This window comes from Panthera leo, chromosome A1, assembly GCF_018350215.1.
Source record: "Panthera leo isolate Ple1 chromosome A1, P.leo_Ple1_pat1.1, whole genome shotgun sequence".
NCBI classification, from domain to species: domain Eukaryota; kingdom Metazoa; phylum Chordata; class Mammalia; order Carnivora; family Felidae; genus Panthera; species Panthera leo.
The window spans coordinates 238780935-238797522 of NC_056679.1; the positions used below are offsets into that span (position 1 = coordinate 238780935).

Below are 16588 nucleotides of genomic sequence, written 5' to 3' on the forward strand. Positions count from 1 at the left end.
GGCTCGAAATGTTTACACCATGTCGTGCCTATGTGATGACTTCACAGATACAGCAAAATATGTGTGGACTAAGAGGCTACAGTAGAACATTACTGAAAGAAAAGGGTTTAAAACAGGAAAAGGATCGGAGCCAGGAGCTGTTTGATACGTGTGCAAGATTTGTGGGGACTTGAGAGTCAAACATCATCATTTGTCCCGGCTGCTTTCCGGAAGTTCTCAGACTGACGCTCCTGTCCCTGGAGGGAGCCTGTCTCTGTGGCAGTCAAGAAGAGGGGTCATTTCACAGCCTGTGATTTTAATTGATTTGGGGACACCAGGTTATTGGGGGTGGGGTTGCAGTGATTTCCACAGGAAGGGCTTGGACGGGGCAGGGGCGGGGCTGTGTTCAGCCTCTGCTTCCTGTGGAAGTGCCTACTTCAGTGTGCTTCACTTTGGAATAAAGTTGGAAGGCACAGGGTTTGACCTGAATGTCCCCAAAATGAAACAGTGCTATAGATTAATCCCACTCAATTTATGTTAAACATGCCTTCCCCCCCTTGTTAAAGTTCAAAGAGACAGATCAGAATTCTTCCACGTATTTCTTTGTGTGTTTACAGTTGTGTCTGTCTATAACGTGTATACGGGCTGGCAGAGGAAGTTGTTGATTTCATGATGACAAAGTAATTCTGCAAACGCACCAACGATGCGTAGTTATGACAGGGAAGTCTTCACCCAAGAACCTGTGTGTTTTTGAAAAGAGAAGTTATATTTAATTAAACTACGTAATGGAGGGGCGCCTGGGTGGCTTGGTCGGTTAAGCGTCCGACTTCGGCTCAGGTCATGATCTCAAGGTCTGTGGGTTCGAGCCCCGCGTCAGGCTCTGTGCTGACGGCTCAGAGCCTGGAGCCTGTTTCGGATTCTGTGTCTCCCTCTCTCTCTGCTCCTCCCCTGTTCATGCTCTGTCTCTCTCTGTCTCAAAAATAGATAAACGTTAAAATAAATAAATAAATAAATAAATAAACTACGTAATGGAGTATTTCTGTGTGGGATTGTTCAAAGGTCTGATGGCCGAACAGTTTACCAAGATCATCTCTTTAAGGAGAGGGAGGAAAAGTTTGTCATTAGTTCCTCCGTTTTAGTGTCACTTCAGGAAAGCCGATCTGAAGTAGACACGCGGGCACTGGTAAAGACTCGGCCACGGCGTGTGCTCACTAGGCTATCTTGTGAGGGAGCAGGGGACCCCACCCAGCTCAGCCGGAGCTGGAGAGGCCAGAGAGATGTCACAGAGCTTGCCGGGAGGGCTGTGCGCAGCCAGAGCCGGGCCTCCGGATGTGCCCGGCCCCGCCTAAGTGGGCTGTTGCTCACCGACACAAGGTGCTCCTCTCTTCCAGCAGTGACAAAAACAGCTGCTCCCTTTCTCTCCGGATTAGGACTCTGGCTGCAAGTAACAGAGATCAATCCAAGCTTCGTGAGACAGTAACAAGGGGGTGGCTTACTCGAGGACATGACACAGAACCCTCAGGGCAGGAGTGGACAGTGCAGGCCAGTCCCTCAGAGAGGAGCCAGAAACGGCAACACCTGTCAGCAGCCTTGGCTCAGTGGCTTCTCTGCTTCGCGTGTGCATGTTTGCTTCGGTCTTTCTCTTCCGGGGCCTCCTGAGCTTGCGTATTACCTGTTCTATTCCCGTGCGTGGCAGTTTGGGAACTGGGGGGGGTTCTATGCTCCTACGGCATTCGAATGGAGAGGGTGCAGGGAAGTCAAGGTGTGTGGCCTTTGTTAACGTCAGAGGAAGTCTTGACAAGAAAACGAGGCTTCGTGTGCCAACCATCGACTGCCTCTGCGGCAGCTCTGAGGGAAATCCACCTTCTGCAGACTCCCTGGCAAGTCAGGGTCTTGTCAGGGTGCAGACTGCAGGGAAGCATCGCGTCTGAGCCCCTCCCGCAGACCCCCTGCCCCCGCCACTGGCCAAGTCCCTGCTCCAGGGGGAAATGGTTGCACCTAAGAGGACCTGGGCTTCATGGCGGGGCGGGGGGGGGGGTGCGTCTTAAGGGTGGGGCAGGGCACCCCACCGTGGGGGACTCCCCTGTATCCCTGCGTATAATGTCCTTGCAAGGGCACTGGCCGCTTGTGGGCAACCTGCGGCCAGTGGGGGATGAGCGCCAGGCTGCCCGGAGCCAGAAGCACAGAGGCTCATGGAAGCGTGGAGGGGGTGTTGAGAGGGTTTATCACATGAGGGCAGATGCTGCTGCCTCCACTGAGGTGCTGAGAAAAGGGCTCTGGCACCACTGAGTAGCTCGGCAGTGCCTGCTGCCCACAGGCCAGGGCTGCTGTTGTAAGTGAGGCCCACTGGTGGCGGTGATGTTGTGGGTGGGTTTGGGCCCCAGGCTGATGGCATTCAGGACTGGCAGGGGCAGGTGGGTGGAATCACTGTGATGGGCATCAAGACCCAGAAGACAGCCTTCACCCATAGGGAGCTGCCGCGGTGGCCAATGATAGAGATGGAATCATAGGGTCTAGTGGGTGGCAACTGATCAGGGTGTTGCTCAAGCCACAAAATGAGATGGAAAGAGACAGCGTCAGTGATACTAAGAGCCACAGGCTCACGTCTCCAGGTCTTCTGGCCACGTCCCCCGCACAGAGGGTTCCTTGGATCAGTCGATCTCTCCTCGTCTGGAGTGTATAACTGGAAAGAAACATCTGGAACAAAAGCAGGGTAGGAAGGACCAAGTGGAAGCCCCTGAATCTGCATCCCCTCTTTGCCAGGATAGGCAACAGGAAGCAGCGTTGACTTCCTGGAGGATGTGCAATGGTTAACCCACCACAAAGGACTTGGGGGGAGCAAAGACCATGTCCCTGATGTCCTGGAAAGACGTTTCCCAGTGTCCATCATGGTCCTCACACTGTTCCTGCTTAATTCAGGTGTCTGGCCCCTAGGAAGACCGGGTAGATTTGGGCAGTGATAGGCCCCTAAGCTTCACCAGGAGGAGAGACAGTCAAGCTGCCATGTGGTACCTTCGCAACCTCTTGACCCCCGGCCCTCTGCCCCGCTCTCCACCTGCGTGATGAGTTTTCTTGTCCCCACAGTTTGCCTTTGGGTTGGAGCCGTGCCCTCCCCAGCATGAAAAGCACAGGGATGTGCCTGGGCCTTGGCAGGATTCCTGTGACCGACATCACATGGGCATCGTCAGAGCCTCTGATTCCCAGGCTGGGCAGGTGAGGCAAAAACCCATCGTGGCCAGAAATGGCACTTTCAGGGTTGGGGCCCAGCAGGTCCACAGGAACAAGTAAACGACAGGCACCACGATGGCACAGGAGGCATAGGTCCTGCTTGGCTGCTTCACATGCTTCAGAGTTGCTCTAAATGTGCCTCCCACCCCCACCATCCTCTTTGGCTTTTATACGTTCGTTCTTCAGGGGCACCAGGAGCGGGAGCCGTCAGGAACATTCACCACCAGTAGATGCCTGCATGCCTACCTCCTGCTTCAGTCACCACAGCATCCCTGGGCCCATCTCCACCACAGCTGCCCATGTACATGCTGGGTCCTATCCTGCCAGCCACAGACAAACAGTTTCAATTTATTCACTCTTTAGAGTTAGAATGAAATCACTGCAAAATTTTGCTCTGTGACTACCCTCTTTTCGAGACCTTCTTAAAATAACAAACTCCATGCGCCTGAAATAGGGTTCAGAGACTTTGCCAGCAGGATGGACCTGTGGAGATGGCCGAGGGTGAGCAGTGCAGTGAGGGTGGTGGCTCAGAAAGCAGATCTGAGGGGCAAGGGGAGTTAGACGTCACCTCTTCCCTCCTGCCCCCTTGTTGGATGTCCTCCTTTCCTGAAAGACCCGGGAGGAACCTTATTGCCTTCCTCAGTAAGCAGAATCCTGAGACAGCTGTCACTTGGGAGCCCCACTTGGTTGTGGAGAGAAAGGCATGGGACATACCTGGACAGGGACTCACCGGCGGGGAGGAGGGACCTGCTGTTGGACACAAGACAGAGCCTGCTCACACAGTCATTCAAACCCCCATTGAGAACTTGGTGGTTATGGTGTGAGGAGGTGTGGCCCCATCAAGCCCTAGCCTCTGTCTTGAGAAAACGTTTCATTTTCATATTCTTAGATACTTAAAAAAATACAAATTGCGTTGAAATTAAAGCCACGTCCGAATAAGTCACCCTGCTGTTTTATTAGTATGTAATCATCCTAACACTCAGCCCTTCGTATGAGTCAGATCTTAACAGAAACCTAGCCCCGACATTGTAATTAAGCATTTATGCATCAGGACTCAATCACTCAAACCACCCAGATGTGGTACAGACAACCTGTTCTGTGACAGGTTCTGGTGTCTTCCTGGCCCTGGCCTGATGTCTGGGCTCCCTCTCCTTGCTCCCATCCTGCCCAGCACTGCTCCACTGTTCACCACTACCACGGTGGCGGACAGCTCGTGGGTCCCCGTGGAGCTCTGACACCAAAGTGGCCTTGAGTCACCTTTCCTGGAGCCAGAGTTTCCACTCGTCTAGTGCTTAATGGATGTCACACACGAGTTTCACTAAGAGATGCTTCAAATCGTGGTGGCCGGGGAGCGGATGCCCAAGCCTGCTGACTCAGGATGCCCGGGGTGTCGTGCAGCTGAACTACAAGGCCCCCTTTGGCCTGCTCAAGGGCCTACTACATTTGTTCCAACGCTCTAGAAAAGTTTTCTAGAGCAGTTTTGAAAGCTTGCAGCAAGAAAGCTCCAAGTTCATTGCTTGTTTCTTGGATATCTGGGTCAAAACTTCCAAAGAGGGGCGTGCAGACTTGGATGTCCCCCCGGCCAGCCCTAAGCAGCACAGCCCGGAGGTCCTCAGCAATCACATTGTATTTCTGCTGGTCAAATTTGGACATGGCCAGCTCATCCTGGGGGTAGGCGGTGCCCTCAGGGTAGCAGTCCTTGGGCACTGGGAACTCTACGCACCGAAGCTTGGGCAGCTCACAGAGAGCTGTGAAGAGGCGCCTCAGGGCCCGGGCCGACAGTGGGTTCCCCAGGAAGCGAAGCTCACAGAGCTCGTGGCAAGGGCTCAGGGCCAATATCAGCATGCTCATGTGGCTGTCTTCGATGCTGCACTCCTCCAGGGTGAGAATCCTCAGTGTCTGGGCGGCCCGGCCCAGCAGCCTGAAGAAGGTTGAGGGGAACAGGCTGAACAGGCTGTGCCCACTGAGGTCCAGCACCTCCAGACACATGCTGTGGGCACAGTCTGCCAAGAAGGCCATGTCCGCGTGGTTCAGGGAGCAGTTGGCCAGGTCCAGGACCCTCAGCGGTGTCCTCAGGGGGCTAGGGGCAGGGCGGAAAAGAGCACAGGTGAAAGGAGATCCCCGCAAGGAGCTCTGGGAGGAATAAAGGTGAATTCTATCTCATGGGTCAGCAGACCATGGCCCAAAGGCTGAATCCACTCCTGCCTTGTTTTATTCAGCCTAAGACTAAAATGGTTTTTACATCTGTAAACATTGGAACAAATCGAAAGAAGAAAGATACTCTGTGACATGTGAAAATAATATGAAATTCAGTTTTCAGTGTCCATAAATAAAGTGTTGTTAGAACTAGGGTAATTCATTTGCCTGCTGTCGGTGGACAGTTTGGGGCTGTGATGGCAGAGCTGAGTCTTGAACCAGTGGTGTGACCAAGTGTAGAGAAGAATTAACTTAGCCCAAGACAGGTCTGGCCTTTGTCATCAGTTCCTAAAATGTTAAATCTGTTTTGTCAACCCCTCACTGTGTCTGCTCATGTACTTGCCGTGGGGCAGTGAGGTGCACGTGAGCTGGCACAAAACAGCTAGCTTCACTATGAACAAAGAGAGGAAGCCCTCACAACTTTAAGGTGGGGAAGGGCCATGGAGCCATCTAGTCCAGCCCTAGCCTTGCTGGGACCTAAAGACCCTCCCGTGTTCTAATGTAGGTGGGGTAGGTGGCCTGGCATCAGCAAATGCACAGCTGGGGTAAACCCTGCTCTGGTGGGCAGTTCTCAAAGTCAGGAAGGGCCCTTGCACCCTGGGACTTGTGAAGAATGCACATTCTCAGCCCACCCTGCCCGGGTGATGCTGGGCCTGGGTCTGGTGCCATCAGGCTGAGCACTCAGTGCAGGAGAGTATATGGGGTCCTGTTCTCTGCCACCCCTCCTGCCCCCTGCCCCTGCACCTGTACTTCCTGGGTGCTGAGAGCCCACCATGCTTGTCCTTTTCCTGGCCCCTCCATCCAGGTCTATCGTGTGGGCCAAAGAAGCCCGAGAAGCCCTTGTGAATACGAACGTGATCACATCTTCTTCCTGCTCAGAACCTCCAAGGACTTTCTCTCTTCCTTTCCTCCCCTCCCCTACTCCCCTCTCTCACACGGTCCTGCCTACCAACCCCAACCTTCTCCCTGCGGATGCCTGATCCCTCCATATTACCAGCTTGGGCCCTTTGCGCCTCTGTCCAGGCCACTGCACAGTCTGCCTATTCGATGCTCTGGGTCTCTGCTCAAAGTCACGCCAGGGAGTGAGCCTTCCCCGACTACCACCACCACCAACAACCCCGCCCCCCCGCCCCCAGTCTCACACTTGTTTAGCCTGACACACGTCATGCTGGGACCTCCCTGGGGCCTCACCAGGCTGTTGACAATCAGCCAGACTGAAACACACATGGGAGCACGTACTCTACCAGTGGAGGGTCAGAGTGTGGTGGGAGACGGGAAAGCCTGTCAGGGGCTGAGCTAGCAAGATGGCCCTGCTGGGCCGGTGATGGGTCATCTGGCTTGTGGAACCAATTTCCCCCAGTAGCAAAGGCACATCCAGGCTGAGGACCTAGGCCAGAAATGCAGGACTGTCCTGAGGGTCTCAAAGAGACAGCCACCATATATATGCCAGAGTTTATTCATACATGAGCTCAGAACCACCCTTTCTTATGTCAGGAGACTGGGGACAGGCGGAAAGGAGGAAGGGAGCCCTCATTTTTCTCTCTCTGGAAGACCTGGGACAGAAGACCAGGGATGGGGGGGGGTCTGGGGTAGGCAGGGTGGAGGAGGAGGGTTAGGAAAGAGAAGGAAAGGTGAGTGCAGCCCTTGGCCAGCAGCTTCTGGGGTTCCTTTGTATAGAAGAGAAACATCTGTAAGCCAAGGACTCCCTAAACTAGAAGCCACATCTTCACCCCCACTGGCTCAAGAAAGAAGTTTAATTTTCTATGTTCATGGCCAGTCACCAACCAGGTGGAACCCTGACCTTCCTGGTGCTCCCGCCCTTGTGTGGTGTCCTCCCCTCACGTGGATGGACCCACGGACTAGCTCCAAACCAGCAAAGTATGCAGAAGTGTGGACACATCGGTCTCAAGAGCTTCTAGCTGGGTGACCTCTGGTTCTCAGATCAGCCTCTCTGTCGTGAGGACTCCCAGCAGCCGAGGTGCAGAGGCCACCTGCCAACAGCCTCACACTGAACTTGGAAGTGGATGGCCTAACCCCCCCGGCCCACCAAGCCCTTCAGAGGAGACCACAAAAGTAGACCCAAGTTGTGCTGGGCTCTGATGGAGCTTGTGGCCCACCATAGGCCAGTGTGGGGGTAATTTGTTATGAGACAGATAATTAATACAGTATAACATAGTCACTTGTACGTTGCTTGTTTGGCTAATTTTCTCTTCTGCCCACTAACCAAAACCAGTCCTCCTTGAGTTCCCTGTGTTGCCAGGCTACACACAGCCTAACCCCCCTGGGTCACACGCCTCTGTCTGTGCCCTCCTGCCGCTCTGGGCCCTCACAGAGTAAAGATGGAGGGAGCCGGGAAACTTGTGCCCTTGTAAACTGCCAGGTCCCATCTGCAGGTCTCTTGTGCATCTTCCGCCTGGCCGCTGAGAGGGCCCTGTGTCACCCAGACCCACGCTGAGTAGCTGTGAACAGAGACACCACTAACCCGGCCTGCCCTCCGTCCTGTCACCCCAGACTCACCCAAGCAGTTTCCGAATCTTCCCTGTCAGGGTGGAGAAGGCCACGCTCAGCTCTGTGAGCTGGGTCATCTGGCTGAGCTCCCAGGCGATGGAGGTGAGGAGGGGGTCCTCGCCGTCGGGGGTTGGGGTGCTGGTGGGGGGCGCATCGAAGGCCTTGGCAGGCAGGGTGAGCGAGGCCAGCTGGGGGAAGCCCGCCTGGGCCAGCAGCTGCTGCACGTGTCCCGCATGCAGCCGCACATTGTGCACCACCTCGAGCCTGCGCAGCTCACCCGGCCCGGCCAGACGCAGCACGTGCAGCAGCTGGCTGGGGCCCAGGCTGTCAGCGCGGAAAGAAAGGCAGCGCACACGCAGTGGGGCAGGGCCTGATGGCCCCAGGGCCTGCACCACCACCTTGAAGTTGCCCTCTGTGACAAAGAGGTCAGCAAAGACCTGGATGGGGCGCTGGGCCACTAGGGGCTCTGCCTGCAGCCGGCAGCAGGTCCTGGCCAGCAGCTCCGTGCGGCCCCACCTGCCCAGCGCCCTGCCACAGGGGCACTGCTGCACCTGCACGTCTCGGATGCCTGTGAGGTCTGCCACCCGCAGCCGCCTCGGGCCGCCGGCCCGGAGCACGTGGTCCGCGAGGCCCTGCACACAGGCCTCCAGGCAGGCCCGGCAGGCGCGGTCCCGCAAGTCCTCCGGGGGTTCCGAGCGCGGCCCGAGCAGCGCGCTCAGCCAGAACTCCTCCAGCGGCCAGCGCTCCAGCAGGGTGCGGATCACCTCTGCCTGCTCCAGCAAGTAGCTGGCTTTGAACAGGAGTGGGTAGAGATTGTGGGCCACGCCATCCAGGCTCTGCTTGGCCACCTGGGGGTGCGACACCAGGGCCTCAGCAGAAATGAAGCGTAGCGACCTCATTGTGCCTGCCTGTGGCGGCCCGAAGGCAGGACGGTGCTCTCCCGTTGCGATTCTCCCAAAGATGGGTGCCCTTCTGGCTTATTTTTAGCTGCAGCTGCTGCGAGCAGCTCGCCTTTGGGCCAAAGGTGGCGAGCGGGCCCTCTGGTCATCTGACAGCTATTTTGGTCGTGGGTGCTTATTTGCCTCTGGCCCTGGAGGCGTCTGCCAGTGGCCAGCCTGTCCTTGGAGCGCTCAGCTGGTGAAAGCAGAGCTGCCCAAGTGCTTGGCGAAGTAGCACCGGGCCCCTGAAGACTGCCGCCCGTGCCCACCACAGGGGGGCCCGTGCTTGGGAGCTGCAGCGGGCAACGTGGCCCTGGGCGTGGACCGGGGAGACCCCAGACAAAGGTCCCGCTGCGCATGTCCCCGCAGAGTCACGGGAGCCAGGCTCCCTGGATGACGCATGCTGGTGACGTCCCTGGGCACAACAGAACCAAGTAAGAGCAGCGTGACCGTGTCTTAGAAAAACAGGTCCCATTTATTTATGTTCCTGGAGTTCGGAACAAGTCAGCACTGAAACAAAGTAACAATGGAAACAGCTCAAAGCAGCTGGGAAACGCAAAGTCGCAAAGTCCCTCTGGTGCGGACCCTGCCTGTCCACCCGCCCCTGTTCCAGGTGGCTGGTCTGGTGGTGCTGCCGCCTGGAGAATGGGGGTCTCGTGGGGAAGACACCTGCAGCAGGAAACTCACTGAAGTCTTCTGTCTACCTAGGCTTTCCCTGCTTATTATTATTCTGCTCCATTTGGAGAGGGGTGGTCCTCTTGGGGCGCTCTCTACACCCCAGACCTCAGGCCTAGCTGCTGTGCCCTCCCCCCAACCTGGGGCCCAGGCCCACAGGTGGTGACCGGCAGCCCCACTGTCTACACATGCCTTGCTAAAAAGGAAAGAGAACCAACATTCCAATTATACTCAGAGGCACCCTCTGTGTCTGGGACACATCTCACTGAGGGCTACTCCAGGGGACTGTCGCCCCTGGGCCTGTGTGGCCTGGAACTGCAGGAAACAGGGTTGCAGAGGGCCCACCTTGCTCTGAGACACCCCAAGCCTGCCTGGACCTCCCCAACGGAACCAGGGGTCCGTGTGTTTCCACCCCAACCTTGGCACAGCCCTCGGAGCACAGGGGAGTTCAGAGCAGTGCGGGTGTGGAGATCTGGGCCGGCTAGCCCTCTGAGCCTGTGGACTGGGGTTGAGGAGCCCCAGAAGGAGTGGAGGGAGGCCAGGTGATGGCGAGGCAGGCAGGGCCCATGGCGTGCTGAGGGTGGGGTGGCCAGCAGCTGCGGTAGGGGTGCATCAGGAGCTCCCAGCATGAACGCCTCATTCCCAGACCTCAGGCACAGGTCTGGGCCGAGGGTCCTCTGCTCCCTCTGACGGGGATTCTCCCTGGGCTGAGTCTCGTCCAAATACCTCACAGCTGTGGAAAGAATGAGGGTGGTTACTCGTACCCCACAGGCCTCCCCCCAGTCCAGCTGCTTGGTGCCTGAGGCGTGGACAGCACAGAGTCCTTCTGGGAGGTGCTGCGCGAGGCCTCGTACCCTGCAAGGTGCTCTCAGACTCATGGACACACATCCATTTTTAAGAAGCACTTGAGGGGCCCCTGGGGGGCTTGGTCGGTTAAGCCACTGACTCTTGGTTCCGGCTCAGGGCGTGATCTCATGGTTCGTGAGTTCGAGCCCCACATCAGGCTCTGTGCTGACAGTGTGGAGCCTGCTTGGGATTCTCTCTCTCCCCTTCTCTCTGCCTCTCCCGATTGTGCTTTCTCTCTCTCAAAAAATAAATAAGTAAACATTAAAAAAAAAAAAAAAAAAGAAGAAGCACTTGGGGCCAGCACTGGCGAGGTCAGGGCAAGGCTCAGGGCACGGGCTATATGAGTGGGTGTTGGGGAGGTACCCAGTTCTCAGAAGGGCAGGGTGCCAGGTTCCCCAGCAGCTACTCCAAAGGGGTGTCCGGGGGTTGGGGCAAGTGGGAGTGGTCCCCATCAGCTTCTGTGGCCAGGCCCCTGGGCCTGGGTCTGCGGGCCCTTTCCTCTTGGAGGAATGCCTGAGCTCTCAGAAATAGCCCCACGCCACCCTCTTTGACATGTGGTTCCCAGGGGTACAGGCAGTGAGGTCCCAGGGAGGTTGGTCCAGGAACAGAGGTAACAGGGGAGCAGCCTCGTTGGCCAGGGTGCTCCTCCCGGGGGGCTGTTAATGTCCGGCCACGTGACTGTGTGTGGGAGCATATGGAACAAGGCGGAGACACCCAGGCTCCCTGGCTGGTGGTGGCGTGTCCAGCATCTGAGGGTGACAGTGGACGAGAGAACCCTCCCATTACTTCAGGGGAAGCCGGGACAGCCCCACACCTAGGGCCTGCTTTGTCTGCCAGTCAAACCGCTGTCAGAAGGGGAGGCAATCACCGATGAGAGCCCAGGTCACCGGTCATCACCAGCAATCTAGGGCGCGTGGGCCAAAGGCCTGTCTTCCATACACTCTTGGCTCAGCATACCCTCAGACTGGGGGACGGCTCTCACAGAGCGGGGGAATGGGGGGGATGGGGGTGTCTCCCCAGAACTGGGGGACGGTTCTCATAGAGTGGGGGGAATGGAGGTGTCTCCCCAGAACTGGGGGATGGCTCTCACAGAGCGGGGGAATGGGGGGGATGGGGGTGTCTCCCCAGAACTGGGGGACGGTTCTCACAGAGTGGGGGGAATGGAGGTGTCTCCCCAGAACTGGGGGACGGCTCTCACGAGTCGGGGGGAATGGGGGTTCTCCCAGAACCAGGATGGTGCTTCCTGCAGTGGATAGGTGTATGACCCGGGGCTGGGTGAAGGTTGGTTGAGAAGGGCTCTGTGTCTGAGTGGCGCCCCCACTTCTTGCCCTGGTCACCCCAGTCCCGCCCTCTCCGGGGCGATGTGCCTGTGTGAACATCCTGAGCGGCGTCTGGGCTCTCCTGTGCTGCCAACGGTAGCCTGGCGCCCCTGCTGACTAGGACAAAGAGCGGCCAACCCTTGAGCAGGAAGCCCCACCAGCAGGGTCCCCAGGCGGGTCCTGAGCATGCCTGGCAGGCCTCTCACAGGGAGGTCTCAGGAGAGGGTACTCACGGTTGTGGTGAACTGGCTGTGGAGCTGCTGCTGGGAGCCCCTCCTGGGGACAGCAGGGCAGGTGCTCTGGGGGCCCTCCTCAGAGAACAGCCCTGGGAGCCTGAGGCCACTGGCCCCCAACGACGTGCACTCAGTCACTGCAAAGAGGGGCTGGGTTAGGGGTGGCTGGCCCCCTTGCCTCTGCACGCAGCACTCAGGGCCCCCTGAAGCGTGTAAATAGAGAGTGAGGCACGTGTTATGCACGCAGAGTTATGACGGGACAACTGTGAGGCTGGGTCACAACAGATGGGACAGTGCTGCCGGAGCAAGTGTCTCCTGACCCTGCTTTTCTGAAATCAGAGAAGACAGGGAGGGAGGTGCTCCGGTGACCTCTCCACCAGCAGGACGCCTCTGGCTCACATCAGTCAAAGGGGAAAAATAAAAAATGAGGCCCAAGAAGGGCCACACGGCTTAAATAAATAGGACAGGACGAGGGCTCGGCCCTAAAGGGCTGCTGGGGGCCCGAACCGTATCACCACAGGCGGAGCCACGGCCACGGCCCTGCTGCATAGGCACAACCTCCGTGTGGCCGGTGTGGGCTTTCCCACACACTTCTGCGTGGGGATCACAGGGCCATTTCTGCACAGAGCTGACGACGGCTGGGCAGAGCCCTCCCGCACAGACTCTTGCCTGAGTCTTACATCGCAGGAGAAGAGAGCCCCACCTCCAGACCTGGGCTTCACTGGGAGATGCACCGGCCCACATGGGAGCTAGGGAGGGCGGCACCAGGAAACCGCAGTGGCTGTGGGCTGGCGACGTGGGTGTACCCCCAGCCACGCTCCCTGTGGGCCCGCCCAGAGCACAGGCCCGACGAAGGTGGCTGCTGCTGTTCTGAGCAGGTGCGGGGCACCTGGCACACCTGGGCACCCCCAGCAGGCTTCAGGCACGATGCCTCCATCTGGGCAGACATGCCTTTGTGGTCAGCGGTGCCCTCGGAGGTGTTGTCATGGTGGCACAATGGGGGCTTGGGAGGACGTGTGTCCCAGGCAGTGTCGCCGAGGAAGGGCCTCACTGGGGCTGTGGGAAGGATTTCTGTGGAAAACCAGACACCTGTGACCCTCCACACCATGTGTGTGGTGATTCCCCACACACAGGAGACGAGAAACCAACCACCGTGGGCCCAGCCAACACACCCGTCCCTCCACGTGGAGGCCGGTGCTCTCAGAATGCAGGCCTCCCAGTGCGCCGTCGGACAAGGGGGGGACCCATGTGGGTGGCCGTGAGGCCCGACAGCATGGACACGGTCTGCACAGCACACGTGTGTCAGTCACAGAAGGCTGCTTGTGCCCCGTGCATACTCCTGTGGTCACGGGTACGCTGAGCCTCTGTCCCTATTTTCTCGTTAGTCTTTCTGTTCTCCTCCTCTTTCTACATTCTTTTGGATCGAGCTTTTCTTAGGGTTCCATTTTATTTCCGCTGTTGGTATATTAGTTGCAAATCTTTGCTTTGTTATATTAGGGGTCATTTGGGGTTATAATGTATACCTAACGACTTACAATCTGTCCCTGGTGGTATTACACACCTCAGCAATCATATAGAACCACACAGCTGAGAACCGCCACATCTCCATACGTTCTATGTACACAGACACCATGGCCTTGGCGTGTTAACCCCGTGTTCTCTTGACACTGTGCTGTTCAAACAGCCACTGTCTCTTACAGAGATTTAAATAGAAGAGCCCTCCTTTCTTCAGCCTTTGTCCCCCCCCCCCCCCCCCCCCCCCCCCCCGTGTCACTGCCCTTCTCCTTGGAGTCTGCTGGTAAGGAACAGTTACAGCTTTCATATGCACGAGCATGTTGTTTCGCTTTGTTTCACTATTCCTGAAAGACACATCTGTCACGTTGAACTCGATGGTTGTCAGACAATGCCAGCCCAACGTGTTGTCCGCCGTGAGAAGTCCCTCTGCACAGAACACGCCGGCTCCCCTGGCTGCTTTCAAGATGTCTGTCGTCACTGGGTTTCCACAGTTTACAACACGCATTCTGTGTGCTTGGGGTTCAGGGGTCTTCTTGGGACCTGGGGTTTACACCCTTCATCAAGTCAGGGAAATATTCAGCCATTGTTCCCTCAGAGTTTTGTTGTCCCTCCACTTTGGGGACTCTGGTACGTGTTTGTCAGGCTGCTCGAAGTTGTCACACAGCTCACTGCTCTTTTTCCTTGATTCTCTGTGTCATTTTGGACAGTTTCTACTGCTACATCACTAACCTTTTCTTCTGTCAAGTCTTACTTTCTGGCAACCCCACCCAGTGACATGTTCACCTCGGGCGTTGTGGCCTTTTATCTTGCTAAGCTTAGTCCACCCTATCTTCCCTGTTGTGACTTAACGTGGTGGACAGCAGAGACACAGGATGATGGCGTGACCACCAGGATCGGTGATTCTAACAGTCACGTCAGTTCCAGCTGACGTTGCCTGATTGATTACTGCCCTTGTCATGGTCTGTCTCCTACATCGTTGCAGGCCTAGTACGGGACAGTGTGAGTCTGCCCTGCTGGCTGCTGGATGTTTCTGTGACCCTATAAACCTCCTTGAGGTTTGCTGTAGGATGCAGTGAGGTTACCGGCAAACGTCTTCCATCCGTGACGTGCCGGCAGCTCAGCAGCAGTTTCAGTCCAACGCCCTCCCCTGAGCAAGCCCTTCCGAGGACCTGCAGCCGCCCCGGGATGGGGCTGCTGCTGTCTGTGCCGTGGGAGGCTCTTTAGTCCCCCAGAGGTTCAGGCCTGGGCGGCCTCCTCAGGTGCGGTGCTGACCAGCACTCTGCTGGGCCCAGACCCTAGAGGGCTCACACTGCATGGGGCGCCGCTGGTCTGTCCTCCTCCATTGGGGGTCTGCAGGCTCCCCTCACTGCACCCCTCTCAGGGCAGAAATGGGACCAATCACAGGAATGTGTGACATCACATTCCTGCCTCTCAGGTCACTACCTGTGGTGCTGGATGTCCTATGTCTCAAAATCTTGATTCTCATCTTTTGTCTGTTTAGGTTTTGTTTCGTCTTGTTTTTGTTCGCTTGCTTGTTTTAGATCTGTCCCCTATTACCTCATTTTGGGTGGAAGTAAACGTTTTTGGTGTTTGTTTTTTTAACAAATTCTTCTTTATAAAGAAAAATCAGAATGCGTTTGAAAACTTTTGGAAGTACAGAGGAGCAAGGGAGATCAATGAGCCCGTGAACTGCCCCCCCACCCCCAGGACCGGCTGTCAGAGGCCGGGGCGTGCAGGCTCCAGTGCTAAGTACACTCACTCATGGAAGGCTGGCTCCCGGTCTCCTGCTCCAGCTCATCTTCCTCCTCGAAGCAGGTGCGCATGTCGTACGGCCAGGGGCAGGAGGCAGAGCTCCGCAGGGCTGGGCTGGCAGTGGCATGCAGGCCCGGTGGCCCCAGGGCAGAGGAGGACTGGCTGCCAGAGGAGGAGGTGCTGCTGTCTGAGATGGTAGAGTGTGGCCTCTTAAAGGAGGTGGCGTGGTCACAGGGGGGCACGGCTATGGGTGCTCGCGTCCATGACTCTGGAAGGGGACAGAAAGCAGGTCGGTCCGGTTTTGGCTCCAAAAGCGTAGTCCAGACTCGAGAATGAAATGGCCATCCGAAAACTGACCAGGTCCCTCTCACTGCAGTCATGTCAGGCATGGTGTGACCACCACTCATCCAGCCCACTGTCCTGGCCCTTGGGGCCCACAGTGAGCGCCAGGACCTGAGTCTGAGTCGGCGGAACAGAGTGAGAGTGAGGGCTGAGGCCACATTACCTGCCCCCTTCTTGACGGCCCGATCACTTATGGCTGCATCGCTGGGCTGGATGTCCACGAACGGTTTGGTGCTCATCCCCATTGACACCATTTCCTGCATTCTGAGCTCTAAAACAGAAGCAGGTAGGACATTTTCCAAGCAATGGCTTGGCTTTGACACCACACTTGTTGATGCTCTGCACCCAACGCCATCAATCCAGACCAGGAGCATGTCGGGGCAGAAACCTAGGTGGGGTCCTGGCACATGGAGCATAGGGCCTTACAGAAGAGGTCCCTCACCTTCAGGGAGACAACAGTGTGCTATCATCCAGGAGGGCATGGTGCTTTGTCATGACATCTCTGGAATTGCCGTGGTGTGGGGACAGGGGTCTTGTTTATACATGAGTAAAGGGGAAATACGTGTTTGTGTGCTGATGGAAGGATCCAGCCACTTCCACATAAATGGTGCTGACTGAAGGGGCCTCCCAGGGGCCACCTGGGCCTAGAGCTCTCCAAGGGCCACCTGGCCCAAACTGGCCCCAAGCACCTACCCAGGTCCAACCCCCTAACCCCTGACCGCAACCCCTGACCCCATACCCCTGGCCTGAACTTAGCCCCTAACCCCTGGCCCCAAACCTCTACTCCAAGGCCAGACCCCTAGACACAGAGCTGGCTCTGGATAGCCCTTTTTTGCCCACCTCTGTTCCGCAGAGCCTGCCGCCACAGGATCTGCCCTATCGTGTGGGTCCAGGCTGTCTTGACCTCTGCAGAGCTGGCCTGGAGAATGTAGGTGTCCTGGGATTTCCGCCGTCTGCGGAACCAGATCTCAAACCTCAAGCCACTGTCTCCGACGTTCTCCGTCATCCCAATCTCGGCTGTCTGCACCACAAGCAGTGAGTGGCAGCCGCATCAGCA

At 57.0% G+C, this 16588-nt stretch overlaps 2 protein-coding genes across 2 annotated transcripts in view; both read right to left on the bottom strand.

Annotated features, from left to right (window-relative positions):
- Positions 1-4644: 4644 nt before the first annotated feature.
- LRRC14B (leucine rich repeat containing 14B) lies at positions 4645-8810 on the bottom strand. Its single transcript, XM_042908576.1, has 2 exons — positions 7921-8810; positions 4645-5287 (listed from the first exon to the last, which is right to left on the bottom strand). Exons 1-2 carry the CDS (start codon positions 8808-8810, stop codon positions 4645-4647), a joined length of 1533 nt encoding a protein of 510 aa, XP_042764510.1.
- Positions 8811-9305: 495 nt separating this feature from the next.
- PLEKHG4B (pleckstrin homology and RhoGEF domain containing G4B) overlaps positions 9306-16588 on the bottom strand; it is an 86764-nt gene continuing 79481 nt past the window's right edge. Inside the window, exons 18-22 of the mRNA XM_042954130.1 lie at positions 16372-16552; positions 15695-15802; positions 15197-15457; positions 11923-12059; positions 9306-10257 (exon numbers count right to left, since the gene is read on the bottom strand). Of these exons, the coding sequence (XP_042810064.1) occupies positions 10252-10257; positions 11923-12059; positions 15197-15457; positions 15695-15802; positions 16372-16552 (693 nt within the window). The 3' untranslated portion in view covers positions 9306-10251. The remainder of the gene's footprint in view (positions 10258-11922; positions 12060-15196; positions 15458-15694; positions 15803-16371; positions 16553-16588) is intronic.

Bases quoted from the DNA above. Each gene is read 5' to 3' on its own strand.
- LRRC14B (XM_042908576.1), bottom strand. From the start codon at position 8,810: ATGAGGTCGCTACGCTTCATTTCTGCTGAGGCCCTGGTGTCGCACCCC. The intron at 5,288-7,920 runs GTGAGTCTGGGG...CCCTGCCCCTAG, and splicing joins AAGATTCGGAAACTGCTTGG to CCCCCTGAGGACACCGCTGA.